This window comes from Passer domesticus, chromosome 20, assembly GCF_036417665.1.
Source record: "Passer domesticus isolate bPasDom1 chromosome 20, bPasDom1.hap1, whole genome shotgun sequence".
NCBI classification, from domain to species: domain Eukaryota; kingdom Metazoa; phylum Chordata; class Aves; order Passeriformes; family Passeridae; genus Passer; species Passer domesticus.
The window spans coordinates 7,482,796-7,508,381 of record NC_087493.1 but is presented as its reverse complement, the minus strand read 5'-3'; the positions used below and the strand labels follow the sequence as shown (position 1 = coordinate 7,508,381).

Here is a 25,586-nt window from a genome sequence, read left to right as displayed (position 1 = left end):
AGCAATGCTTCTTCTCTCACAGAGCAGCCTTGCCTTGGGCTTCCCGGGCCTCTTTCTGCCAAAAGAGAGAGGTCTTGGCTTGCAGGATCCTTCCACAGCTGCCCAGAGATGCTGGTTCAGAGCAGAGTGCCTTCCCCTGCCCTGTTTATCCATCCCCCCCGGGCTTCTGGAGCACCTCAGCACCTGTGCCATGGCTGGTGGGTGTTGGGGGGCTCTCTGCAGGGCTCTCCCCACTTTGGACAGTGATTCCTCATCACACTCTTGTACAGATTTGTCCCTGAGTTGCTCTACTCCCTTTCTGGTTCCGCCTTCCAACTGGCACTCCCTTTAACTGGGCAGATCCTCCTGTGACAGACCTCTGTGTCAGCACTCAGGGGTTCCTCATTCCTGTCTGCTCTCCTCTTGACCTTCTGCTCCAGGAGGATGTTCACACACTGCTGTTTGTCTGGGGCACTGGGCTGGAGCCATCACACACTGCTGTTTGTTTGGGGCACTGAGCTGGAGCCATCCCCTTTGCAATCCCCTCACTGACAGCCCCTGGCCAGTGTCCCACTCCTCCAGGACCCTTCACACAGCAGGTGACAGAAGTGTCAGAGTAAAAACCCACGTGGGAGCGGCAGTGCTGATGTTGGGTGGCTGTAAATCACTGCTGTGTCCTCAGGGCATGGAAGGACATCTTCCACTGACACAGGCAGGGGCTCTCTGGGGTACAACACAGCCCTGGGGACTGCCATGGTGGGGAGAAAGGGGCCTCAGTCTGTTCTGGGGGTCCCAGCCCCTGCACTGGACTGGGCAGCTGCTCATTCTGCCCAGGACCCAAACCTGGGAAACAGGGAAATGACACCTCACACCTGATGGTGATGTGATAGGAACGACACAGCATGGATGTGGCTTGGAATATTCCCCAACAACTCAACCAAAGTGGCTCTTTGAAGAAGTGTTTCTGTCTGCTTTCAGGTAACTGAGCTGCCCTCAAAATCCTCATGCAGCAAATACCTTGGTACACATTCCATCCAGAGTCTCTACCTCCGAGCCACTTCTGCCAGTCCTCCCCTCGCTCCAAGGGAAGGCTGGGAAGGATGCCCTGTGATTTTCCAGGCAGTGGCAGGGATGCATTCCCAAGGAAGATGAGGTGGCTGGAGTGGGAAGTGTCTCAGCACAATGCAGATCTGCCATCTCCAGCCACTTTTTGAATTTAGATCTTGCTGTTACTTGCAGAGTTTTGGCTCACAACCAGTCAGCTGGGAAGGAAGGAGTTACTTGATGACCCACAGGGAAACCCAGAGCTTCCCCTTGCCATGGCAAGGCATTGAGAGGGAAGGGGATTCTGGAGGTTTCTGCTCTTTCCAAGGGTCATAGTGGAAGAAAGCCAGGGTAGCAGCTTTGCTTTGTGGGTTTGAGTTTCTGAAACTTTTAGTGGAAGCATTTAATTCTGGAGAAAAACAGCGTTGTCACTCAAACCCCCACAGCCGTGCCAAAAAAGGTGGTTTGGGGAGGAAAAGAAGAATTTTCTGCTTGAGAAAACAAAGCAGCTCAAGCTGGCAGCCAGAGCCAGAGAGCAGCAGTGCAGGGGGCTGGATGGCTGTTCCATCATCCCAGCCCATCAGAACTGGGAGAGCAACCCAGCATCCCAACCAGGGATCAGCAGGGGTTGAGCTGCACTCACTCTTCCCCAGTCCCTGCATCCTGCTCTGGCCAGGCCCTCTCAAAGCTCCCCCAAATCCTTTGGCCTCTGTGCAGGGGAAGGGTTTTTGGTCCCTGCTGGGTTGGGCATCACGGTGGAGGAACCTGCTGCATTCTGGCATTTTCCTGGGAACCCAGTGACTATTACAGAGAAAAAGCAGAGTGTCTGTCATGGAACACCCCAGGGTGAGTCATGAGTGGTGGGTGAAGGGGAGGAAGTAACAGTCTTAAAAAGAAGACATCCAGGGTCTGTGGGCAAACACCGCCCAAAGAAGAGGCAGGAGAGCACAGCTTGGAAAACTCAGGACGTCCATGTATATGTGGGCCTGGCTTCATCCTGAAGGATTTTTTTGTGAAAAACCACAGGGAAAATTCCACCTCAGAAGCAAGAAGCTGGAAAATGAGGATTTTCTTGGTTTGGACCCTTTTCCTCATGAGATCCACGAGCACAGGTCAGGCAAGTCTATATCAGGGGTTCTGGCAGAGCTGTGGAGAGGCTGGGGCTGAGGCAGAGCAGGAAGCTCACTGTGGCCATGGCAAAGATCCCAAACTTTTCCTCTGGTAGTTACAGGGTGTGATCTCTGAGATTTGCTCGTTCCCTGCCATGTGAACCCTGGGAATAAGGCTTTTCATTCTTTTACTAACATACCCCCTTGATGGGGCTCTTTTTTAATGACTGGTGACATCTCACCTCAGCACTGCTCACCAGCAGAGCGAGGGCACAGGCACAGCCTCCCTCGGGCTGTACCCCCGGGCTCAGATCCTTCATGGAGGCAATGCCAGGGTGGGTTTACAGCTCCTCTCTCTGTCCCCTGCAGGTGGCCAGGCAGTGACAGGCCCCAGGCAGGTGACAGCTGAGCAGGGCAGCTCACTGGCAGTGTCCTGCAGCTACAAGCCACGCTACAAGCTCTACTCCAAGTACTGGTGCCGCAAAAACTTGCTCTGGTTTTGCTTGACCTACGCCATCCAAACCGACGGCTCAGAGGTGACAGTGACACGGGACAGGGTGTCCATCAGGGACAACCAAACAGCAAATTCATTCACAGTGACACTCAGCAGCGTCACACCAGGGGACGAAGGCCAGTACTCCTGTGGGGTGAAGAAGAAAGCGAGGTTCAACCAGTGGCACAGCACCAAGGTGATGGTCTATGCAGGTAAAGCAGGGCTGGAAGCAAAGCTGGCATTAAACTTCCCCCTTCTCCTCTTCCTCCTCTGCAGTGCTCAGGGCATTGCCCAGATGCCTCCATAGCCACCCCCTGCACCTTCACTGCTGAAGTCTCAGGGACAGAGGCTCCTGTGCAGGGTGCAGGACAGGGGGTGTGGGGGTGTCTGCTTTGTTCTGACTCTGTTTTCTCTGCCAGCTCTTTCAAACACAACTGAGGACAGCGACCTGAGCCCACTGACCACCAACCCTCTGTGCCCCAGGGGCTGTGGGGAGCCTCCAGTGCTGTGAGTCAGGGCTTGGGATCCAGGCAAGCCCCCCAAAAGCATCCCCTTGACAAAACCTTTATTTCCCATGCATGTATCTCCTAGCTTTGAGTCCCAAGGAGCATCCTGGCAGACGTGCAAGTTCCCCAGTCCCCATCCTCATTCCCCAGAGCCTACTAAAGATCTAGCATAACCTCCTTTCTCCTCTACAGGTCCCAGCCCAGTGTCATCCACTTGCTGCTCCTGCTCAGCATCAAGGTGCCCTTGGCCCTCGCCGTGGTTGGTGGGGCAGCCTGGCTGAGGAGCCGCTGCAGGAGCCGTGGCCAGGACATCCTGCAGCTCTTGGAGGCATCCAGCAGCACCAGGGCACGGGGCTGCCCACCCGTCCCAGCCACCCCCAAGCCCTAGGGATGCCCTCCTGCCCCCCTGGCCCCCAGCCTGCTGGGGCTGTGCCAGCCCTCAGGGCTGCCCCGTGCTGGGAGGTGCTCAGCTCTGGGTACTTCTGGTTCTGGGAAGCCTCAGCCCCTCCTGGCAGCTGCAGAGGGAAGGGTTTGGGGTGCAGAGAGCCTGTGTCTGCTGAGCTGCAGCTGCCAATAGCCTCTGCAATAAAGGCTGGGTATCCTGCAGGGCCCTGTCTGCTTATCTGTCTGTCTGCCTGCTCCTTCCTTCAGCTGGCAGCCCTGCCCGGGATGCCCGTGGCAGCCGATGCTGGTGCATGTCCCTGTGTGGGGACAGCTGCATGGTGGCTGAGAGGGGACATGGGGTCACAGGGGCCGTGCAGGCTCCACCACGGCCCAGCTGAGCTCCCTCATGGGGAAAGGAGCCCTCAGCCCCTGGAGCCTCAGCCCTGCCACCTCTGCCTGGTCCACCAAATGCCCATCTCCAGCTTAGCAATAGCCAGGCAAGGGTGTCCTCCTGCCCCCCACTCATCATCTGCAGGGACTGGGGACACAGGGGGAGGCCTGGAGGGACCTGGTCAGAGCATGGGGCGCCTGAGCCACAGCGGGGCTGTGCTGGCAAGAGAAGCGGGTGCTCCTGTCCAGCTGCACCGAGATAAGGGGCTGGGGTTACCCATTTCATTCCCCTGGGAGGGACAGGGTGGCCGTGCAGGAGCACTGCCCAGCCTGGAGGGTTGTCTGGGTTCAGGGGTCCCTATGCTGGGCTGAGCTGCCTCTCCCCTGGGTGCCCTCCCGGCCAGAGGGGCTGGGCAGCGTGGCAGGGAGAGGCAGGCTGTGCCCCCATGGGGGCCATGCTGGAGGAAGAAAGCACAGACTGGGGAAGGGCACGGGGGGACCATGCACAGCGAGTAACCTCAGTGACCAGGAGAAGCTGAAACTCTAGGAAACAGGAAACGCCACGATCTTGCAGGATCTCCAGCAGCAACGAAAGTGCTGCCAGAGGCAAAAGAGGAAGCAAAGCCCCAGAGCCACGATGAAGAGGAGCAGCAGGGCTGCCCTGACGCGTCCATGTGGCTGCTGCTGGTGCTGGCCTTGGCGCTGCTGCCGGGGGGGGCTCAGGGCACCGCCGGGGCCGGAGCCTCACGCGGGATGCAGCAGAAGGAGCTGGAGGTGCCCGGGCAGCAGCAGCAGCGCTCCCGGGCTGCGTGTGCCTCCGCAGGCTGCGGGGCGGTGAAGGGACCCGGCACCGTCGGGGGGTTCCTGGGGGATTCCCTGTCGGTCACCTGCACCTACCGGCCGGGCTGGGAGAAACTGCCGAAATTCTGGTGCGTCCCAAGTAGACAGGTTGTTTTTACCTGTGATAAGGACATCGTCCTCACCTCGGAGTCGCAGCCCGTGGTGGAGCGGGGCCGGTTCTCCATCCGGGACAACCGCACACAGCGGGCATTCACGGTGACCGTGCACGGTCTGTCCGAGGAGGACGCGGGCACCTTCCGCTGTGGAGTGCGAACGGAAAGGCTTCTGCGTGATGAGAGTGCTGCTGTGAAGGTGATCCTGCTCTCAGGTCAGTCCCTGCCGAGTCCCCCACGGCAACAGCGACAGCAGGGCTGGGGGACTGGGGCCAGACTGAGGGTGGACCTGTCGCCCCGAGAGGGGGAGATGGAGAGGAACGCGGTGCCCATGTGGCACTCCCTGCATCCATCCATCCCTCCTTCCCAGCTGCCACACCGCCGCTGCAGCCGCTCCAAGCACACACACCTGCTGGTCACAGTGACTGCGGAGGGCCTGCCCAAGGAGGGCAAGGGTGCGGGGTGTGAATGGGATGTACCTGCTCGGTGAGAGTGCTGCTGGGAAGGGGATGGCGTTCTTGTGTCAGACTCTGCACGTTCCCCCCACAGCAGCAGTGACCCCCACGCCGCGGGACCGGGGCCAGACTGCGGGAGGAGGTTTCACCCCGAGCGTGACAGGAGCACTGTGCCCGTCTGGCCCCCGCTGCATCCATCCTTCCTCCGCCTCCGCAGCCCCGACGCTCCCTCCGGACGCTGCGCCGGGGCCCCGCGGCACTTTCCGCTACTTCCCCGTGCTGGCCGGGCTGCAGCTGCTGGCGCTGCTGGCCATGAGCGCGGCCGTGCTCTGGGTCAGCCTGCGGCTCCGCTGAGCCCCCGCCGGGACCCCACGGCCCGGCCGGAGCCGCTCGACCCCCGCCTGCCCCGGTCCCGACGGCGCGGGCGGGGGCGGCCGCAGCGGGCCCTTCCTGCTTCGGTAAAGGCTTCGGTAAAGGCTTCGGTGAAGGTTTCAGTAAAGGCTTCCTGACCCCGCTCATTAGCCGTGCCCCGTCTCCTCGCACCCCCGTGTAGGAGTGTGCCCCCCAGTGACAGAGTGGCAAAGCTAGCCTTTGTCCCCCAAAAAAGGAAAGAAGCCCAGAAGTTTCTCTCAACGATCAGGTGAAAAGCCACCTCATAGGACCACAGAGGCTTCACCAAAAACTCGGGGTCATCTAATTGGATAGAAGCCAAAAAGTCCCGCCTGGCCCATTGGGTAGAAAAGAGGAGAACAAAAGAACTAAGGGGCTTTTGTGAGGTGTTTATACCAGGGGCAGACCTCTGTACCTGGCTCGAGTTTTCCTGTTTGTTATTTTACGTTTTATTAAACCTTTTTGTTTCTAACACTGCAGCAGAAGCCATCCTGCTTATTATTTGCCTCCAGAGGAAATAGCTAAGCTATCCTTGGTTGTGTTAGGTTCCCTGTAAAGGGTACAACACGAGGCTCAACGAGAAAACTAAAGTAATCCCCCGCTGCCCAGGATTTCCCTTTCCCCGCCCCAGCGCGGGGGCGGCCCCGGGGGCGGCCCGAGCTCGGCCGGGAGCGGCACCCGCGGAGCCCCGGCGTCCCGCAGCGGCCATGCAGCTCCTGCCGCTGCTCGCCTGGGCGCTGCTGCCAGGTAAGGCTGCCCGGAGCCCCCGGCTGCCGGGGCGGCCCCGTCGGGCGGCCGGTGCCGCTGCGGCGGCCGCACTGCCGGGCTGCGTGTGTCTCCACAGGCTGCGGGGCGGTGACGGGACCCGGCACCGTCTGGGGGTTCCTGGGGGGATCCCTGTCGGTCACCTGCACCTACCAGCCGGGCTGGGAGAAGTACCCGAAATTCTGGTGCATCCCAAGTGGAGCTGGTGTTTTTACCTGTGGTAAGGACATCATCATCACCTCGGAGTCGCAGCCCGTGGTGGAGCAGGGCCGGTTCTCCATCCGGGACAACCGCACACAGCGGGCATTCACGGTGACCGTGCACGGTCTGTCCGAGGAGGACGAGGGCACCTTCCGCTGTGGAGTGCGGAGAAGGGTTCTGCGTGATGAGAGTGCTGATGTGAAGGTGATCCTGCTCTCAGGTCAGTACCAGTGGGCTGCAGGGCCCCCAGATCCAGCGTGGCTATCTCCTCCTCTCGCTGCTTGGAGCAGGGACTGCAGTGCGGGCCGCCTGCAGCTGATGGCTGCCCATGCAGGTGTGACAGCCCCCAGGTGTGTTACCAGAGTGCAGTAGGTGCCACCACCACTCATTCCCTCTTCTTTGCTCTACCCAGAACCTCTTCTTGGCACCCCTGGTTCAGCCGTCTCCATTACTGAGGTGTTCTGTGCTCTCTGCCCACTGTTCTTCCCCATTAGCTGTTGCTGATGCCTGTGTCCCCCTTGCCTTCCTGTGTGACACTGGCTGTTCCTCATTGCACTGTGCTGCCTCATTTCCCATTGGGAGAGGGAGCATCTCTGGGCACCAGGCCCTGGGCTTGGAAAACATCCCTGTCCATTGCCTTTCCAGGGATCAGCCTGCAGAGCAGGACAATGTATATGTGCTGTTGTTGTGGTAGAACTAAACTGGGCATGGGGTGCCTAGACCCCTTTCTGTAAGGTGAATCTGTTCTGTGCATGTTTTGGGGTGGACTGAGACTGTGAAAAGCCTCGTGGGCAGAGGAAGAGTCTTACAGCACTCTGACCTCGAGATGTGGTAGAGGGGACCCAGCTTCCCTCCTGTGACAGCACGTATGGCACTTCTGACTCACTGCAGAACCCACAGCATTTTTCTCTGCAGAGATCAACCATGCCTCTCCTCTTTTTGTTACAGCTTCTTCCACTGTCCCATCATGGACCTACGTGACCACCACGTCCTCTCATCACATTGTCTCAGGCCACACACAGACAATTTCCCAGGGGGAAGTTTTGCAATCAACATCAAATCCTTCCACCCCTCAACTGTGAGTAGCAGCTCCTGCCTACAGCAGCCACTTTCCTCCGTGAGCTGGAGCCCTGTAACCATCAGACTCTTCACACCTCCCTTAAGGATCCAGACCTTCTGGTTTTGCCTTTAGAAACCAATCCACGTGGAAAAATTCTTCTCTGTGAGGGTGGTGAGGTCCTGGTGCAGGTTGCCCAGAGATGTCATGGGTGCCCCATCCGTGTTCAGGGCCAGGCTGGATGGGGCTGAGATCAACCTGGCCTAGTGGAAGGTGTCCCTTCCCATGGCAGAGAGTTGGAACTGGATAATCTTTAAGGGCCCTTCTGACCCAAATCCTTCTCTAATTCTATGACGGTAATTCCAGTGCCTCTAGTCACAAGGGAGAAGTGGTTTCTTCTGCAATACCGACCCCATTTCCTTCCCCAAAACTCAGTGAGACTGTTCGTGGGAAGCCAAGTGCTGCCAGGTGTCCTGCTCTTTGTAGTTACACACAGACTGGTAGAGATAGTTGTAAAAGCATGAAACCAGAGTGTTAGATCTCCCCCCCTCATCTCCTTCCTGCGGGAGGTGATGCCAGCAGCAGACAAAGCTGAGACTCCCCATCAGCACTCAAGGGTGTGCTGGCTCACCGACTTCTCCTGCTTGCCCGTTACAAACAAGGTTAACAAAGAGTGAAGTTAAACAATGCAAACGCAGGAACCCATCCTTAAATCAGTGAAGGCACAGTGGCTCTCAGACCCAAGCATCCTTTTGCTTCTGCAGTTTTTGGTTTGCTCTGCTCCATCCCATGCCTGCTGTGATGGGCAAGCCCTGCCCCTCTACTGCCACAGCTACTTTCTGTGTCACCCCCAGCTGCTCCCTGCAACCCTGCTCTATGCTGGTTCATCCTGAGAAGCACGACAACATAAATTGTCTTCTTCATTCTTTTTTTTTTCTTGCAGCGTGAATGTGGTTGAGCACATCCTCACTCCAGCCATTGTTGTGGTCCTTTTTTTGCTTGCAGTGGCTGCTGGTGTTCTAATAGTACTCTCCAGGAAGAAGAAGGGTGAGTGGAATTGTCAGTGCCACACACATCCTGTTTCTGTAACACAGCCTGCTCTGCTTCCCTTATTTTTCCCTCTGTTTCTTTTTCCTCCCCCATTGCCTTCCTGATCCATCCAGTTCCTCAGTCCATCATTGAGACCTCCACCACGAGATCTCCTTCCCTCAGAGGAGCTGTGGTTTTGTCCCATGGGTGTTATCCCTTGGGTGTTTTCCCCTGGGAGCAGGGAATGACAGCCCTTGGGGTGGGTGCTGCTGGGCTCAGAATCTGCTTGAGTTTGTCAGGGCACCATCAGTTGCAAGGGCCAGGTTTGCACTTGATCAGGTTTAGGCTTGATGCAAAGTTTGAGGCCAGTGTGAAGGATGGGGAGGGACAGGAGAGGACATTGCCAGCTGGCAGGTGGGGTCTGGCTTTGTTTGAAGAACTGCTCCAGTTTAGATGGCTCGTGGAGCGTGAGGCTCCTGTCCTGCTTTAAGGCAAGATTTGCAGTGGCAGTGCAGTTTCTCAATATGTTTCTTTTCCTCTGTTTTCACTCCTGTCCAGCCACATCCATGTTTCATCCAGCCCTTTCTGGAGCAGCCATAGAGATGGACAGGACTTGCACCATGTCACCTACAGTAAGGAAAACCTCATGAGTTCTTGGGATTCTGTGCCCCAAGTTCGCATGAAGAGGGGAAACATTGCACCCGAGCTGCCAGAGCTGCTGCTTTCACCTAGGTTCATGGCCCTGCAGGCTGGGAGGGATCCTTTGGGCTCTGCTTGCCACCAGAAAGACACAAACAGGGACTTTCTGTGACTATCACAGAGTATTCCTGGGAAAGGAATTTGGAATTGATCTGAGAGGTTTCTCTCCAAGCATGGGAGCTACTTCTCTGGGTGAAACAGCCGTGGGAACCTGCAGCAAATCCCACTTGAAGTGGCTGCAGGGTAGCTGCTCCTTGCTTGCTGCTTGGAAAGTATTTTCTGATTTTTTGCTGCCAGCTCCTGAGGAGGGGCTGGTGTCACAAGAATTCCCCTGGGGAATGTTGAGCCAGCCCGTGCTTCAGTTTTTATTTCCACCCAGTGCCCCTGCGGCCATCTCAGCAGCCACCAGGACAGGCAGCAGGGTGGGAGACATTCCCAGCCTGTGGATGCAGGCGGGGAGTGGCAGCAGGGTGAGAGCTCATCCTTCTCCATCAGGGGGCAGAAGCCTTGACCTACGCGGAGATCACCCGCGGCAGGGGCACGGCCGGGAGCCAGCACGGCGGTGCTGAGCCTGTCCCCCGCCTGGAAACGCTCCCGGTGGAGTACACAGAGGTCAGGCTGAGCGCTCAGGTAGGAGCATGCCAAGCACTGCCCAGCTGGGAGGAAAGCTGGAGTGGGTGGGTGGCAGAGCGGGCAGCAGGATGGGCTGGGTGGGGAAGGAGAGGAATGCAAAGGGAAATGCCAGCCCGGGGTCCGAGTGACCCTGGCTAGTGTGGGCTCCCTCTCTGGTCCCTGTGGCTGCTCCTGGGTGCTTAAAACATCCCAGAGAGGTTCCAGCAGGCAGTGTTTGCCTGGAGCAGCCGCACAAAGGATGTTTTGTTTATCTCCCTCCTTTCCCAGCTTTTGGAAGAGGAAAGAGAGGCGTTATATGCCAGAGTGCAGAAGCCCGCGCCGCAGCAGGAGCAGATCTACGCCAACGTGCCATCAGCTCCACAGCCCAGTGAAGAGCTCTACAGCACAGTGTGGGGTACATGAGCAAGCACCCGGCCCCACGGGCTGCTCCTGCTGCTGGCAGCACCAGTGAGACTTGCACTGAGGACACGGGGTTGATGTTCTGCTCAGGCAGGAGCCGGCTCGATAGCAGAGCTGTTGGTCTCTGAGGCTTGGATGTTTCTTTGAGGCAACATCAGACAGGATGAGGTTGTGTGGAGGCACAGAGAGGGTTGAAGATAAAGTCGTGCCTTTGCAAATTCAATTTGGAGTCCTCATCCGTACAGAGTGGTGCTGGGAGTAAAGCTCTGCCCCTTGTAGTGGGGTAGTCCAGGCAGAGACCCAGCAGGCAAGGTGTGGGAGAGGTGAGGCTGGGCTGGTGGCTGAGCTGGCTCCCTTTGCTCACCACTCATCCCACTTGCTCCTTTGGCTGCATTGCTTATGTGGGCTGAGGCTCCAAACCCACTGTTCACCCCACACTGACATTTTTTCATGCTAATGCCAGCTGGCAGCTCCTGGGAAGCAGGACAGTGGGAAATGTTGTATCCAAGTGCATTTGCACGGGGTGCTCATGTGCAGGGTGAGGTGTATGAGGATCTGGGTGCAGAAATGGCATCTCCCCCAGCCCCTGGTCCCACAGCCCCCTGGGTGGTTTGCTCCTGCTCCTTGTCTCCACCAGCCTGAGGACCCCCAGCCTTGGAGCACACAGGTGGGCTGTAACCATCACCTTGCTCTTCTCTGCTTGGCTGATAACTTTTTGTTTTCTGGCACCCACTAAGTACTTCCTGTGAGAAGTGTAGCTGCTTTATCAGTGACACGAGGATCCAGTAGCATGGGCCATGTGTGTGACTGTGTTTGTAGAGCAGGCTCCCACCTGCTAAGGGGTTTATTGCAGTGTCACCCTGAAAGCAGGTCCAGCCCCTTGCTGGTGCAGTGTGAGAACTCTTATCTTTAAAGAAAAGGGTTCTTGGGCCTCCAGCACAAACCCACAGCTGCACCAGCAGCTACTGCAGCATCACTCCCCCCTGGAACGTGCTGGTGCCCTCCCCCATGGGTGTTCACTCTTCTCCAGCCCAGTGCCAGGCAATTTATCCATCCACTCCCACAAAAAACAGGCCAGAGGGATGGGTGTCCACTTGGGTTGGGCTGGGAGCACAAAACCTGAGCTCTTACACATACATGGTTTCATGCAGGTGGTTTTGCACAAAGGGGTGAATGCTCCCTTGCCATGAGAATTTGGGCACTGTATCTTTTTGCAACCCGTCTGGTTTCAGGGCAGGGATGCTGATTTATACTACAACCAGAGGCTGAAGTGGGAGCTTCTCACTCTCTGCAAACACCTGAAGGGAGGTTGTAGTCAGGTGCAGGTTGGTCTCTTCACTCAGGTAACAAGCAACAGGACAAGGGGAAACAACTCCACAAGTTGTGCCAGTGGAGGTTTAGATTGGATATTAGTGAAAATTTCTTCCAGGGCTGTGAAGGAGATGGCAGAGTCACAATCCCTGGAGGGATGTAAAAGACATGTAGATGTAGCATTTGGGGACATGGTGGGGCTGGGTTACTGGATGGTCTTGATGTCTTTTACAGCCTAAAGTATTCTAGGTAGGGAGCCTTTTCCTGCTGGGGTGGAGATGCTGAGGCATGGACTAAATTGCTCCTCGCAAAGGGGAAGCCCTCCCAGAGCTCAGCAGGCTGCTCAGAGCCCTTCTGCATGCTGGGGAGGCCCCTGCTGTCAAAAGCTCTTCCTCTAAAAGCCCCCAGGGGCACTGAGGCTGCGGTGTTCCCTCGGCTGTGGCGGCACGAGCTGCCCACAGAGCTCATGGGGTCATGGAACTCCCCGGAGCTGCTGTCAGCACCCAGCCACTGCTTCCCATTCCCTCTGCTGAAACACTTCCCCCAGCAGCTTTCACAGGGCAAAGCTGAGAGGGCTGGGGGCGTTCAGCCTGCAGAGACCTCAGAGCCCCTAGGGGCCCCTCAGTGCCCACAGGGGTCTGGGAGAGCTGAAGGGGGGCAGCAGGAATGGCTTCACAGTGCCAGATGGAATATTGAGAAGGAATTGTTCCCTGAGAGGGTGGGGAGGCCCCGGCACCAGAAAATCTGTGTCTGCCCCATCCCTGGAAGTGTCCTCGGCCAGGCTGGACGGGGCTTGGAGCAGCCTGGGGTAGTGGAAGTGGCCCTGCCATGGCAGGGGGTGACACCGGGGGCACAGACACACACAGCAGTGCACAGGTGGCCACACACAGCTCCCACCACCCACAGACCCCACGCCTTCACTCACATGCCCTCACACTCACACATTCACCTACGTGCTCACACTCAATTCATTCACACACTCATTCATTTGCACACTCACACGTTCACTCACGCTCACATTCATTCACTCGTTTACCAACACGCTCACGCACATTCATTTACACTCATCCATTCATATGCATTCACTCACACATTAATACACTCATTTACATTCATTCACTCTCACATTTACTCATATTAATTAGCTCACACATTCATTTACTCACATTAATTAGCTCGCACATTCACTCACATTTACTCATGTTAGCTCACTCTCACATGTACTCACATTAATTAGCTCACACTCACATTTACTCACATTAATAGCTCACACATTCATTTATTCTCATTTACTCACATTAATTAGCTCGCATATTCATTTATTCTCATTAACTCGTATTAATTAGCTCACACTCACATTTACCCACATTAATTGGCGCACACATTCACTCGCTCTCATTTACTCACATTAATTAGCTCGCACACTTTCACTCTCATTAATTCACATTAATTAGCTCACACACTCACTCTCATTTACTCACATTAATTAGCTCACACTCACATTCACTCACGTTAATTAACTCGCACACTCACTCACTCTCATTAATTCACATTAATTAGCTCACACATACATTAACTCACGTTAATTAGCTCACACATTCCCTCACTCACTCACATTTATTAGCTCACATACATTAACTCACGTTAATTAGCTCACACACTCACTCTCATTTACTCACATTAATTAGTTAACACATTCATTTATTCTCATTTACTCACATTAATTAGCTCACACATTCACTCACTCTCATTCACTCACATTAATTAGCTCACACTCACATTCACATTAATTAGCTCACACATACATTAACCCACGTTAATTAGCTCGCACATTCCCTCACTCTCATTCACTCACATTAATTAGCTCACACATACATTAACTCACATTAATTAGCTCACACATTCATTTATTCTCATTAACTCACATTAATTAGCTCACACATACATTAATTCTTATTAACTCACATTAATTAGCTCACACATTCACTCACACTCACATTAATTAGCTCACACATTCATTTATTCTCATTCACTCACATTAATTAGCTCACACACTCATTCACTCACATTAATTAGCTCACACATTCCCTCACTCTCATTTACACGCTCGCGCTCTCTCAGACCCCGCCCCCGCGGTCTGGCCCCGCCCCCGCGGTCTGGCCCCGCCCCATCGCCGCCCGGCCCCGCCCCTCCGTCCCCGCGCATGCGCGGCGCGGCGGGCCATGGTGGCCGGCGGGGCGATGGTGGCCGGCGGGCGGGCGCGGAAGCTGCTGCGGCGCTACCGGCTGGCGGCCGCCACGGCTCTCGCCATCCTCCTGCTCCAGGGGCTCGTCCTCTGGAGCTCCGCCGGCCTCGATGAGGAGGGCCTGGCCGAGGTGTGCCGCGGGAGGGAGGGAGGGGGGCGGCCGGGGCCTGCCGGGGGGCGGTGAGGGGAGGGCGGGCGGTGTGGGGGTGAGGGCCGTGCTGAAGGAGGGCGATGAAAGGGCTGAGGGGCTCGAGCTGGGCTGAGGGGGTCATGGGAGGGCGGTGGGTGCTGTGAGGGGGCTTTGGGAGGGACGGTGCCCTGGGGCTGGCCCGTGTCCCCTTGCTCGGGAGCTGCGGTGGGGACAAACGGCGTGAGCCCTGTGGGGCTGGCAAGGCCCAGAGCCGGGCTGGGGGTCCTGGGCTGGGGGTCCTGCAGCCTCAGGCTGCTGAAGGGGCTGGTGGTGGGGTGGGCAGCGGGATGTTGCCTGGGACTGCGGGGTGCAGGGTCGCAGCAGCTGAGGAGGGCAGCTTGTGGCCCACTGGGTTCGTTTTGGGTCTGGTGTAGAGTGGGGAGGGTGGGGGGCTTGATGGGGATGGGGTCAGGGACACCAAACCAGAAAACATGGAGTGCAGAGAGCTGGCAGGGTTTGTGTCAGCTCCTGTGTAGCTGTTCTGGTAAGAGGTATTCCTGTGAAGTGGGGACCTTTTGGAGTCACTGATGTCTTTATACCAGAACACCCTGCTAAGGCCAAATGCATCACTTCTTTCTTGTGAGTGTGGGGAAACTGAGGCATGGTCTGGTGAAGGAGTTTGCCCAAGGTCAGACACAGAGAAGGTATCAAAGAGGACCCAGGCTGATGAAGCACATTGCTGCCACCTTCAAACAAAGCTCGCACCTGTGGGTTGGTAATTTGGATTTGTTTATTTGTTGGGAACTGCCCAGACTGTGTCCAGCTCTGCTGTATCTGTGTGGACCAGTGGCTGAAGCCTCCTGTTGCCTCCCTGGTGTGGAGGGTGATCCCTTGGACAGCAGGTCTAGAAGGCTTTCCTTGAGAGAGGTGAGAAGGGGAACAGGGCAGCCCCTTGCAGTGGGGAAGGTGCCCAGAGTGACACCACTGATTCAGCAGGTGAATTCCCAGCCTCAGGCCTCCTCCTGGGCATGGGAAATGGCCACGAGCACCCTCATGTGCTGCTGTATGCCCATCACCATCACAGAGCCAGGGAATGAATGTGGCAGGGACAGGATTGTGATCTGGAGGCACTGGAAGCCTGAGAGCTGAACTGGCACCAAGGAGTGCCCAACTGCTCCTCTGCCTGTTCTGTCACCTTGATCAAGTTACTTCACCTGTCCTGGCTTCTCCTTGCCTCTGCAGCATCCTGCACTGTTTGTCTGCTGTTCTCTGCTCATTCTGCATGGTCCTTGCCTGGTTTCCCCATGCCTCATCCCAAAACTGAGCTGAGTGGCTGAACAGGTTTGGCCGTGGGTCCCCTTTCCTGGAGAGGAGTTGGTTCACCACCAGCAGTCCTGGGAATGGACAAGCCTTGTCTTTGGAGAAGACAAGAACCATCCTTAACTTCATGGACAGCCTGAACCCATTAGCAAGCTGGGAAAAGTCCATTTAACCTTTAATTATTATAAAATACAAAGCTTTTGGTTTCTGTGCTATCCTGCCATCTGATTTTGGCCAGACCTAGGGGAGACACCATTTCCCTGAGGGCATTTCTGGTAAAGCCAGAGGAACAGTCCCAGGAGAGTCTGACCTTGCAGGCCTGAAAGGATTCGTGGAAGTTTGGGATTTCTTAATTGCCATAGTAAATAGCTCCTTCCCACTAATGGACACAGCTCATCCCCTCCGTGAATGGGCTGTGGAGAAAGAAGGAGACACTCGAGTCCTGGAAGGGCTGTGGAGTTGGCTGTGCCTCTTGGATCTATCAGTTCTCTTCCCAAGGCCTATTTTGGGGTCCTGCAAGGCTCCCTGTGTTTACCAAGCAGATGCAGACCAGGAGTATTTGGATCTGTCTCCATCTGCCCAAGTGGGCACTGTGTTTCCTCCTGGAAACCAAATTAACCTTGTTCCACCAGGATCAAACAACACAATCCCTATCCAGACTGACAGATGAGAGAGGAAATTCCCATTCCTGCTGTGGTCAGCATGAGTGTCTCCCCACACAAGTGGGAGCCTGAGAGACCAGAGTGATCCTGCCTCTGTCACTGTGACACCCACAGCTCCTGAGTGAGCACACGACCTTCCTGAAGCTCTTAGTCTGTGGTGGAGTTGGCAGCAGTAAAACTCAAACCACAAAAGTTTCCTTGTGGGTGGAGAAGAGGATCTGTCACTGCAGTGTTTTAGCCACTTGGTCTCCTGTCGTTGTCTGTCCAGGCAGGAGGTGGCAGCTCTCTGGGGCTTGTGTGTTGGTGTCCTCTGTATGCTGTGGCCACAAGAGAAGCTTCCTATGAAGTGTCTTTCCTTCCAGAGAAGAGATTCCTCAATAGTTACTTTTCCTGCCAAAGAGTTTGTTTTTAGGGGACTTACTCCAGCCATTTTAACTCAGGATTCCTCTGATGACTTTGGAACATTTTGGTGCTGGTTTTGTCTGATGAGTGCTGGTACGTGGCAGAAACCAGAGTCAGCCAGAGAGGGAATTCAGCAGAAACCAGGTGCTGTTAGCTCTGCTCCCTGTGGCACAGTGGGAGCTGTGCAGGGGATGGGGTGCAGGCAGATGTGTGACCCATGGCTCTGTTTCACTCGGGTGGCATTGAGGGAGGCAGAGCAGGGCAAGTCTCCCCAGTAACAAGCAACAGGACAAGAGGAAATGGCCTCAAGTTATACCAGGGCAGCTTAGGTTGGATATTAGTGAAAACTTCATCACCAGAAGGGCTGTGAAGCCCTTGAACAGGCTGGATGAGGAAGTGGTGGAGTCACAGACTCTAAAAGGAGGTATCTAAAAGATGGGTAGATGTGGTACCTGGGGACATGTTTTAGTGGTGGCCTTGACAGGGGTTTAACAGCTGGGTGATCTTAGTGAGTCTTTCTAACCTAAATGATTCTGTGATTCTCAGTGAGCTCTGGCTGGCACCAGGAGTCATCTGTGTGTCAGAAGGAGGGGATGGGAGCCTCACTGTCTGTCCCACACAGGTCTTAAATACAGCAGAACAATGTGGCTGGAGCCATTCCCTGCCAGGCTGGGGTGGAGGGATCACTGCTGTGGTGCAGTAATTAGAAACCCTTGAGTTCCTTGGCTGGCAGCTCTGGAAGGGCTGGCAGTGCTTCTAACAACTTCCCTGCTGGGAAAGGCAGCTAGGCATGCTCCTGAGCTGGGAACAGGGCTCCTTCCAGGGGGATGAGCAGGACTGTAACCACAGGGGGGTGTTGAATAGGGGGTGTCCCCAGATGTGTTGGGGAGTGCAGGCTGTGAGTGGGATCAGCAAGTCTCTTCCTGTATGAACATGGAAGATGCTCTCTCCTCACTTGTGGCCCTCCAGCTGCCCTCTGCTGTGATGCTCTGTGGGGAAAACAGGTTTATAGCTGTGGAACAGATGGTCCTGCGTGGTGCCTAATGAAGGGTTCAGTGCCTGTCTTGGGCTGCCTGTGATGCCTGTCTGGTTGGAGGCAGGCTTGGCTGATCCCTGCTGAACCAACCCTTCGGGATTTGAGCAGTGGTTTGGCCATGGCTGTGCCAGCACAATGTGGGTAGTCTGGGGACTCTGAAATGGGCAGGTCACACCAAATGCTTTCCAGCCTTTTCACTCTGTGCTTTCTCCTGGCTGTGACCTTCCCAGCAGCTGCACCCTTAGGGGAGTGTTGTGCCAGGGGCTACTTCAGTCCTGCTGTCCTTGTGAGGCATCTGTCCATCCCTGTGAGATGCCGCTGCTCAGGAATTCTCCTGGTTGTTCCTTACAGCTCCCTGTGGTGCCTAGCACAGCCGCTGGGCAGTCAGAGTTTGGGGGTGCTGTGAGAGCCCTGGGAGGCTGGGCTGGAGCAGGCAGCTGCCTGCCTGCCATCCAGGAGTGCCTGTGGTGGGCTGGGGCATGTGGCCCTGACATTGTGGGTACATTCACTGGGAAAGCTCTTTCCCACGAGAGTGGCATCTAAACTCTCCAGCTCCCTGCTCTCCCCAAGGCTGACTGACTCTGCTGTTCAGCCAGCCTGGCAGAGGTAATGAAGCGTAATTAAGTGCTTCCTTTACACATCCACTTGGGTCCACAGTAGGGTTTGTGACTGGATTTCTAGGGAAAGTGGTGATGGCAGTGCCTGCTCCAGCCCAGCGTGGGGAGCCAGGGTCCAGGGAAGAGAGCATGGGCAGGGCCTTGGTCTGCTCCTGTCCAGTGCTTTCAGCCCAGAGAGCACAGCTGTGGCTGCCTGGGACTCTGGCTGTGCTAGGCTTGGGCTCACAGCATAGTCATGGCAGGGAAGAGTTGATCCAATACCATCACCAGCCAGTACAGCCCAGTGCTCATCTCCAGCATCAGGGATGTCCCTGTAGATGGGCAGACCTCAGAGGGTGGCTGGTGCAGACACAACCCACTGTGTCCATTTAGTCTGCAGTGAGCCAACCACAGAGAGTGAGACTGTCTGGGTGTCCTCATGATGGAGGCATAGTCAGAGGGCTGCTGTTGGGTCTTAGCCTGGGCTTTTGGGTGGTGAAGGTGCTGTGTGATGTCCTGTGCAGTAGTTGCTCCTGGAGCACCTGTCACGCTGCAGCATTGAGCTCTGAGGGGACTGGGAACGGATGCTCTGAGAAGCAGGCCTGACTTAACGCTGTCTGTCCTCTCTTTGCACCCACACGAACCTGCGACAGGAGCGGCAGAAGAAAGCTGGGTTTCCTGAGAGCAGCGATGGCTCCAAGGACTCGGACAGCTCTGCTGGGCGCCGGAGCAGCGCCAGCCGCAAGCATGGCCGATGGCGGGGCCGGCTGGACAGCCCCGGGGCCGTGGTGTCCAAGGTGGTGAGAGCTGTCACAGCCAGGCACAAACCGGGATGGAGGCTGCCGGCCATGCTGGATTCTTCCAGCCACAGGAACCTGACGGAGCTGCGTGGGGAGGCCCAGCTGGCCGTTTTCCAGCAGGGTGACACGGGCAGCGTGGAGGGGGCTCCCCAGCCCACTGAGAACAGTTTCACCCCCAAGTGCGAAATCACGGGCAAGGACGCCCTGTCGGCGCTGGCCCGGGCCAGCAGCAAGCAGTGCCAACAGGAGATTGCCAACGTGGTGTGTCTGCATCGGGCTGGCAGCCTCATGCCCCAGTCCGTGCCTCGCCACTGCCAGCTCTCAGGTGAGTCCTGCTGAAGTGCTCCTGGTCACCCTGGGCATCGGGAGTATCCCAGGGAGGCTGGTAGGCCACCTTCCTTATGTCACCAAACTGTCCCGTGTGGCAAACAGCAGCCTCAATCTGTCACTGATTCCCAGATTACTGCTGCCTCTGTAACCAGTCAGAGTTGTGCCAGCCTTCTTAAGTTGGGCTGTTCATCCCAGTCTGCAGTTCTGCAGGCATCAGAGCCAGGCCCAGCTGCATTTTCTGTTTTGAGGCACCAAATGAGGACACCTCCTTTCCCAAAATCCCCCATCAATGTAACACATGGGGCTGCATGTGCCTCCATGCCTTGGCACTGCAGCCAGTTTGGGGTTTGCTTGAGGCTGAGTGCTTCCCTGCTGTCCCCTGCCTTGCCCAGGAGCTCCAGGTAGTAGATAGCAAGGCTGGGGGTGTCTGACAGCCCTCTCCCTCCCCGTGCAGGCAAGGTCAGCCCTGTGATCCAGTGGGACGAAAGCCGGCTGCAGCAGGGGCCCCCCAGCCAGCCTGTGCGCATTGCCTACATGCTGGTGGTGCATGGCAGGGCTGTCCGCCAGCTGAAGCGGCTCATCAAGGCCGTGTACCACCAGCAGCACTTCTTCTACATCCACGTTGACAAGGTGTGTGGCAGGGGTGGGGGAGCGGGTGCTAACAGTGCTCCATTGGTCCCTGGGAGAGGGAGCAGAGCTGAGGTATGGGTGGTGGTAAGTGAGGAGAGTGGCTGGATAGGGTTAACCTTTGCTGCTGTGGAGCTGTGACCCTCTACCGCTACTTCTGCAGCCCCACAGATGTAGGATCTATCCCCCCTGCCCTGTTAGAAGCTTCTCTCCTTGTGGAGGCTGCTGCAAGGGCTGACTCCGGGCCGGTGGCAAGGAAAACAGGGCCCTGGGAGGATATGCTCCTTGCTGAGGGTGAGCCATGTTCCCTGGCAGCGCTCCAACTACCTCCATCGCGAGGCTGTGGAGCTGGCCCGGCACTACCCCAACATCCGAGTGACACCCTGGCGCATGGTGACCATCTGGGGAGGTGCCAGCTTGCTGAAGATGTACCTGCGTAGCATGAAGGACCTCCTGGAACTGTCTGAGTGGCCCTGGGACTTCTTCATCAACCTGAGTGCCACTGATTACCCCACAAGGTGAGTGCCCTACTGGGGTAGGGAGGGCGGCTGGAGGTGTTGGGGCTGTGTGGTGCTGCAGAAGCCTTGGGAGGGGCAGGGAGCTGAGGGAGATGGGGTTGGAGATTGCACCCACGTGCTGGTGACGATGCTCTGGGGCCAGGCTGGAGCAGTGTATGCAGAGGAGCCCAGCAAGTGCCTCCGAAGCTGTTTTTCCCTGGGGTTTGGGAATTGCAGGAGAATGGAATGTGAAGCATGAGACAGCACAGAGGCTGTGTCTGCCCAGTAGTGAAATAAGGGTTTGAGTCAGCAGCTTTGGGTTCCTTGTGTCTAATGGCTCTAGGAGAACAAGTGTTCACTGGGCTGCTTCACCCCAGGAGCATTAATGATTCCTGATTTCCACCTCAGGACCAATGATGAACTGGTGATGTTCCTGTCCAAATACCGAGATAAGAACTTCCTGAAGTCACATGGCCGAGACAACGCCAGGTAATCTCAGCTAGGAGCAGAGCTGAACTGGAGGAACAGAAAACGAGGGATTTCAGAAAAGAACTGAAACAGCTGTGGCGGGGGGGGATGTTCTGCATGTGCACTTAGCAAGGTGGTTGACACTCCAAACTCCTCATCCCCATGGCCAGGTTCATCAAGAAGCAGGGCCTGGACCGCTTGTTCCACGAGTGTGACTCGCACATGTGGCGACTGGGCGAGCGCCACATCCCCGAGGGCATCGTGGTGGACGGCGGCTCTGACTGGTTCTCGCTGACACGCAGCTTTGTGGAATATGTGGTCTATGCTGAGGACCAGCTGGTGTCCCAGCTGCGCCAGTTCTACACCTACACGCTCCTGCCAGCTGAGGTGGGTGCTGCTGTGGGCCACAGGACTGATTTTCTTCCCACTGTGCTTAACATTCTTTCCCACTTCATACCTGCAAAGGGTATTGCTGGTTCTGCTCAGGCAGTTTTGTGCCTCCCCTTTTCCAGACTTAGGTATGAAAGAGGGAAGAGAGGAGCAGACAGGTCAGGGGTCATGCTTATGTACAGGCCAGCTTTATGCCCAGTCACCCTCTGGGCCAGGTGAGGACTGGTGCAAGCCTGGTCCCTTAAGTGTAGCCCTCTACTGGGAGCTGGGAAGTTTCTGTTCAGTAGAAGCTGAGGTCTGTCCTTCTCCTCTATGAGTGGGGATCTCCATTAACCACCTGTCCTCCATCCCACTGGGTGTCCTGCCCCTTTTCTGCCTTGCACAGTCCTTCTTCCACACGGTCCTGGAGAACAGCCATGCCTGCGAGACGCTGGTGGATAACAACCTCCGAGTGACCAACTGGAACCGGAAGCTGGGCTGTAAGTGCCAATATAAACACATAGTCGACTGGTGCGGGTGCTCCCCAAATGACTTCAAACCCCAGGACTTCCTTCGGCTACAGGTGAAAAAGATCCTCCTTTCTCTTCCTGCTCTTTCCCCTCCTCCCTGTCCTCTCTGAGCTGTCCTGTGGGCACTCCAGGCTGCAGTACCAGCTGTTGTGCATGTCCCCATGAGAGACCAGAGCATGATCAGGTCTCAGTGGGGCTCAGTGTAGGTGTGTCTGTAAAGAGGTAGTGGGATTATCCTGACTGTCCTGCCCTTCAGCCAGGCTTCTGCTTGCAGCGTTGCTCCTATCCCTAGACTTTTCTCTTCTGTTTTCCTGCTCTTTCCCTGCAAATGTATCACTTGAGGGAAATATCTTTTTAGTAAAACCCCTTCAGAGTGCTTTGGCAGGTCAAAATGCCTTGTGATGAAACATCTCCCATGCTCTCAGTGCATGGGGATGTGGACTGAACACAGGAGGCTTGGGGGGAGATAGAGCCAGCCCTGAAAAGAGCAGTTGTGGCAGGATTTTCCAGCAGTTCCAAGCTTGCATAGCCCAAGACACTGTTCCTGCAGGCTGTGCCACTTGGCCCATGAGAGCTAATGCAGGGCTCAGCAGTGGCTCTGGTGGGTGGGGGCACATCAGAGTAGAGATTGCAGCAAAGGAGCTGGATGACACATGGCTGGCTCTGGGCACAAAAAAGGGGAGGTGGTGGGAGAGATGGGGACCCATCTGCATTCCTTAGCCTGTGCCTTCAGAGTGGGTAGGATGGATCCTGAGGGAGTGGGAGGGCAGAGCGGGTGCCCCCAACATTGTTAGAAATGCCTGTGCTCTTCCAGCAACTCTCCAGACCCACCTTCTTCGCCCGCAAGTTTGAGTCGACGGTGAATCAGGAGGTGCTGGAGATCCTGGACACACACCTGTATGGCAGCTACCCCCCCAACACCCCGGCCCTCAAGGCCTACTGGGAAAACGTCTACGACCGTGTCGACGGGCTCGGCGGCCTCACCGATGTCACCCTCACCTTCTACACAGCCTTCTCCAGGCTGGGGCTCCACAAAGCCTCATCTGCGCCGGCAGCCAAGGCTGACAAGCTCTGCAGGTGGGGTATTTTCTGTGGTCTCAACCCAGGCTCCTTTATTTTGTGCTGGAAGTATGCTTATGCTCAGATATGCAACCTCTCTATCTCTACAGATTTGAGCCTCGAGGCTTCCCCTCCAGTGTGCACTTATATTTCTATGACGACCGTTTCCAGGGTTACCTGGTGATGCAGGAAGTGCAAAATTCGGCAACTGGGCAGACAGAATCCTTGGAGATGTGGATGATGCCCCAAGGAGCTCTGAAGCTGTCAGGTCATGGAGGGCAGGCAAACCGCTTGCAGAACCTAGAGGTAAATGCAGCACTTTACTCCCTGGCTTTCCCACACTGTGCTGCCATTCCTCCTGTGCCCCACCTGCATGCCATGGGGACAGAAGGGACACAGAACTGCCATTGTGCCTGAGAACAAACCTTTGTCTGGGAGTTTGGTTTACTTGTGAGGAGCTGATCGTTGGTGAATAGGCCTTCAGGGGATCTTTCAGAGGCAGGTGAGATCCAGTGCTTGCAGCTGCAGGAGGCTTTGCACAGCTGAATTAGTGCTGGCGTGTGATCCATGGAATGTCCATTGCTTTGGACGCCAAGGTTTATGTGTTCTCTGTTTCAGGGAGGTGAAACACAGAACCTCAGCTGATAATATCTCCTTGCCCAGTGTCTCACTGCTTGTGCTTCCTGTCCCTCCAGGTGGGCACGGAGTGGGACCCCAAGGAAAGACTGTTCCGCAACTTTGGAGGCTTGATGGGGCCTTTTGATGAGCCAGTGGCCATGCAGAAGTGGTCACGGGGCCCCAACCTGACGGCCACGGTGGTGTGGATTGACCCCACCTATGTCATTGCCGCCTCCTACGACATCACGGTGGATGCTGAGGCAGAGTTCACCCAGTACAAGCCCCCCCTGAACCACCCCCTGCGCCCTGGCGTCTGGACCATCCGCCTCCTCCAGTTCTGGGAGCCTCTGGGGGAGAACCAGTTCCTGGTGGTGCCTCAGACCTTCAACCGCAAGCAGCCTCTCAGGAAAGGTGAGGATGCTCTGGAGTTTGGGGCTGCATGACAGGGTGTCCCTGCGGGCAGTCCAAAGTGCTTTTCCCCTGTGTTGGCCCCTGGGCAGCAGCTGATGAGCGGGCTGGAGTCGATTTTCCACTGGTGCCTTTGCCCATGTGAATCCTTAGACTGGGCTGTGGAGAGCCCATTGGCCCATGTCAGTCAGATCCTTCCTGCAGCAGCATCCTTTTCCTTGTGCCAGATGGGAGCTGGGATTGCAGAGGAATGGGGTGCTGTGCCCCAACCGGAGCTGGGGGTAGGACCTGCAGGGTACCAGAATGTTGCTGCACTGCTCATCCCCACTCTTTTCTCTCCCTGTCCTTCCCAGATGACAGCAGCTGGCTGCATGGTGGCCCCCCCCGGAATGAGTACATGGACCAGAGCTTCCAGGGCCTGGGCGGGATCCTCAGCCTGCCGCGCTCCGAGGCGGCACAGGAGGACGCGGTGCAGAAGGCACGGCTGACGGGCAAGGAGCTGGAGGACTGGGCAGATGCTGCCATCAGCACCTTCTGGTCTGCAGAGAATGTCTGTGTCAGCAGCCCCTCTGCCTGCTCTTCCCTGGAGACCTGCAGCAAAACCTCCTGGAGCTCCCTCTCCCCAGACCCCAAATCAGAACTGGGGCCCGTCAAACCTGACGGGCGGCTGAGGTAGCAGGAGCAGCCAGAGGGCAGCCTTGGGAGCAGGGAGCATCCTCTGTTTCTGATTTGGGGGTGTCTCTGGACCACATCACCCTGTGCCATTTGCACCGTAGTCGCTTGAGGAAGAAAAAATGGGAACCTCCAGGCAGGGGAGAACCTTCTCCTGTGGGGTATTTTGGGCAGAGGGAGAGGCATGAGGTGGGTCTTGCCCGTCTCTGCAGGAATGAGTCCTTGCTGGCCAGGGAGAGCATGCTGGAGTGCCCATCCCTGTGGGGGCATGGCAGGCACCTGGGAAGAGCTGTGTGTTTGTTACTCCAGGCCTTGGAGCTTCAGGAAAGGGTGATGTGGGAGGGAGGGGTGGCTGGTGGGTGGGCAGGCTCTGGACCAGCTCAGCATCCTGCCCAGCCCCGGACTAGAACTTGGCAGGATGGGCCCTTGTTGCTGCCTGCTGCCCTAGTGGGCTGATGAGGGACTGGGGGTAGGCAGAAGCAGAATGGTCAAAACCTGCCATGGGCACGGAGCTGCTGCTGTCTTAGGGTTTACATCTCATCCTTTCCGCCCCAGCCCTTTAGTTTGTATTTTTATAAATATATATATAGAAATATATATGATGCAAAGTGCAATAGAGACGAGACCCCGCGTTGGCCGGGAAGTCCCTGTGTCTCCATTTCCCCTCAGACTGTAACATACCTTGTTCCCTTGGGTGTCCTGGTGCTACAGGACAGGGTGCTGGGTCGTTTACATCCTTTTTTATTATTATTATTATTGTTTTGCCGTTTTTCCATTTCCTGCTGAGGGCTGCTGGGGACCTGTAACCTGTTGGCCTTGGGGCAGCGTTGCCCCCAGGTTGTGGGGCAGCTGCCCAACTATGCCAAATGTCTGGAGCCCTGGTGTGTTGTGCAACAGTGAGGGGGGAGTGCTCAGTGTGTGGTTCAGGTCCAACCTGAGCCCTGTAGACCCTGCCACTTCTGTCTCCACTTCAGCAAAAGGACGCCCTGATCCCCTGCCAAAATATCATCCACAGGCCGA

The 25,586-nt window shown here is 56.3% G+C and overlaps 4 protein-coding genes across 5 annotated transcripts; all 4 read left to right on the top strand.

Annotated features, from left to right (window-relative positions):
* Positions 1–1,922: 1,922 nt before the first annotated feature.
* On the top strand, positions 1,923–3,697 carry LOC135284262 (protein CD300H-like). The gene is made up of 4 exons (XM_064395665.1): positions 1,923–2,135; positions 2,502–2,837; positions 3,045–3,132; positions 3,324–3,697. Exons 1-4 carry the CDS (start codon positions 2,084–2,086, stop codon positions 3,517–3,519), a joined length of 672 nt encoding a protein of 223 aa, XP_064251735.1. The 5' UTR covers positions 1,923–2,083; the 3' UTR covers positions 3,520–3,697.
* An 854-nt stretch (positions 3,698–4,551) lies between these two features.
* Positions 4,552–5,668, top strand: LOC135284136 (CMRF35-like molecule 2). 2 transcript variants are annotated; one of them, XM_064395484.1, is made up of 2 exons: positions 4,552–5,073; positions 5,411–5,668. In XM_064395484.1, the coding sequence occupies exons 1-2, from the start codon at positions 4,578–4,580 to the stop codon at positions 5,665–5,667; spliced, it is 753 nt and encodes a 250-aa protein (XP_064251554.1). In that variant the 5' UTR covers positions 4,552–4,577; the 3' UTR covers position 5,668. The 2 variants fall into 2 exon arrangements, with proteins under 2 accessions (XP_064251554.1, XP_064251553.1); XM_064395483.1 differs by having other exon boundaries at positions 5,408–5,668.
* Positions 5,669–5,759: 91 nt separating this feature from the next.
* LOC135284135 (CMRF35-like molecule 2) lies at positions 5,760–10,709 on the top strand. The gene is made up of 7 exons (XM_064395482.1): positions 5,760–6,450; positions 6,548–6,889; positions 7,618–7,747; positions 8,670–8,773; positions 9,314–9,387; positions 9,950–10,084; positions 10,355–10,709. Exons 1-7 carry the CDS (start codon positions 6,411–6,413, stop codon positions 10,487–10,489), a joined length of 960 nt encoding a protein of 319 aa, XP_064251552.1. The 5' UTR covers positions 5,760–6,410; the 3' UTR covers positions 10,490–10,709.
* Positions 10,710–14,001: 3,292 nt separating this feature from the next.
* On the top strand, positions 14,002–24,914 carry XYLT2 (xylosyltransferase 2). The gene is made up of 11 exons (XM_064395472.1): positions 14,002–14,172; positions 18,842–19,313; positions 19,773–19,948; positions 20,261–20,463; positions 20,851–20,931; positions 21,081–21,297; positions 21,686–21,862; positions 22,624–22,886; positions 22,979–23,174; positions 23,564–23,897; positions 24,248–24,914. Exons 1-11 carry the CDS (start codon positions 14,020–14,022, stop codon positions 24,568–24,570), a joined length of 2,595 nt encoding a protein of 864 aa, XP_064251542.1. The 5' UTR covers positions 14,002–14,019; the 3' UTR covers positions 24,571–24,914.
* Positions 24,915–25,586: the final 672 nt, after the last annotated feature.

Coding starts and splice junctions, on each gene's coding strand:
- LOC135284262 (XM_064395665.1), top strand. CDS start 2,084: ATGAGGATTTTCTTGGTTTGGACCCTTTTCCTCATGAGATCCACGAGC. Junction 2,136..2,501: donor CATGAGATCCACGAGCACAG/GTCAGGCAAGTC, acceptor TGTCCCCTGCAG/GTGGCCAGGCAGTGACAGGC. Junction 3,133..3,323: donor TGTGGGGAGCCTCCAGTGCT/GTGAGTCAGGGC, acceptor TCTCCTCTACAG/GTCCCAGCCCAGTGTCATCC.
- LOC135284135 (XM_064395482.1), top strand. CDS start 6,411: ATGCAGCTCCTGCCGCTGCTCGCCTGGGCGCTGCTGCCAG. Junction 6,451..6,547: donor CGCCTGGGCGCTGCTGCCAG/GTAAGGCTGCCC, acceptor GTGTCTCCACAG/GCTGCGGGGCGGTGACGGGA. Junction 8,774..9,313: donor ACTCTCCAGGAAGAAGAAGG/GTGAGTGGAATT, acceptor ACTCCTGTCCAG/CCACATCCATGTTTCATCCA.
- XYLT2 (XM_064395472.1), top strand. CDS start 14,020: ATGGTGGCCGGCGGGGCGATGGTGGCCGGCGGGCGGGCGCGGAAGCTG. Junction 14,173..18,841: donor ATGAGGAGGGCCTGGCCGAG/GTGTGCCGCGGG, acceptor AACCTGCGACAG/GAGCGGCAGAAGAAAGCTGG. Junction 20,932..21,080: donor CATGGCCGAGACAACGCCAG/GTAATCTCAGCT, acceptor CCCCATGGCCAG/GTTCATCAAGAAGCAGGGCC.
- LOC135284136 (XM_064395483.1), top strand. CDS start 4,578: ATGTGGCTGCTGCTGGTGCTGGCCTTGGCGCTGCTGCCGGGGGGGGCT. Junction 5,074..5,407: donor GAAGGTGATCCTGCTCTCAG/GTCAGTCCCTGC, acceptor TTCCCCCCACAG/CAGCAGTGACCCCCACGCCG.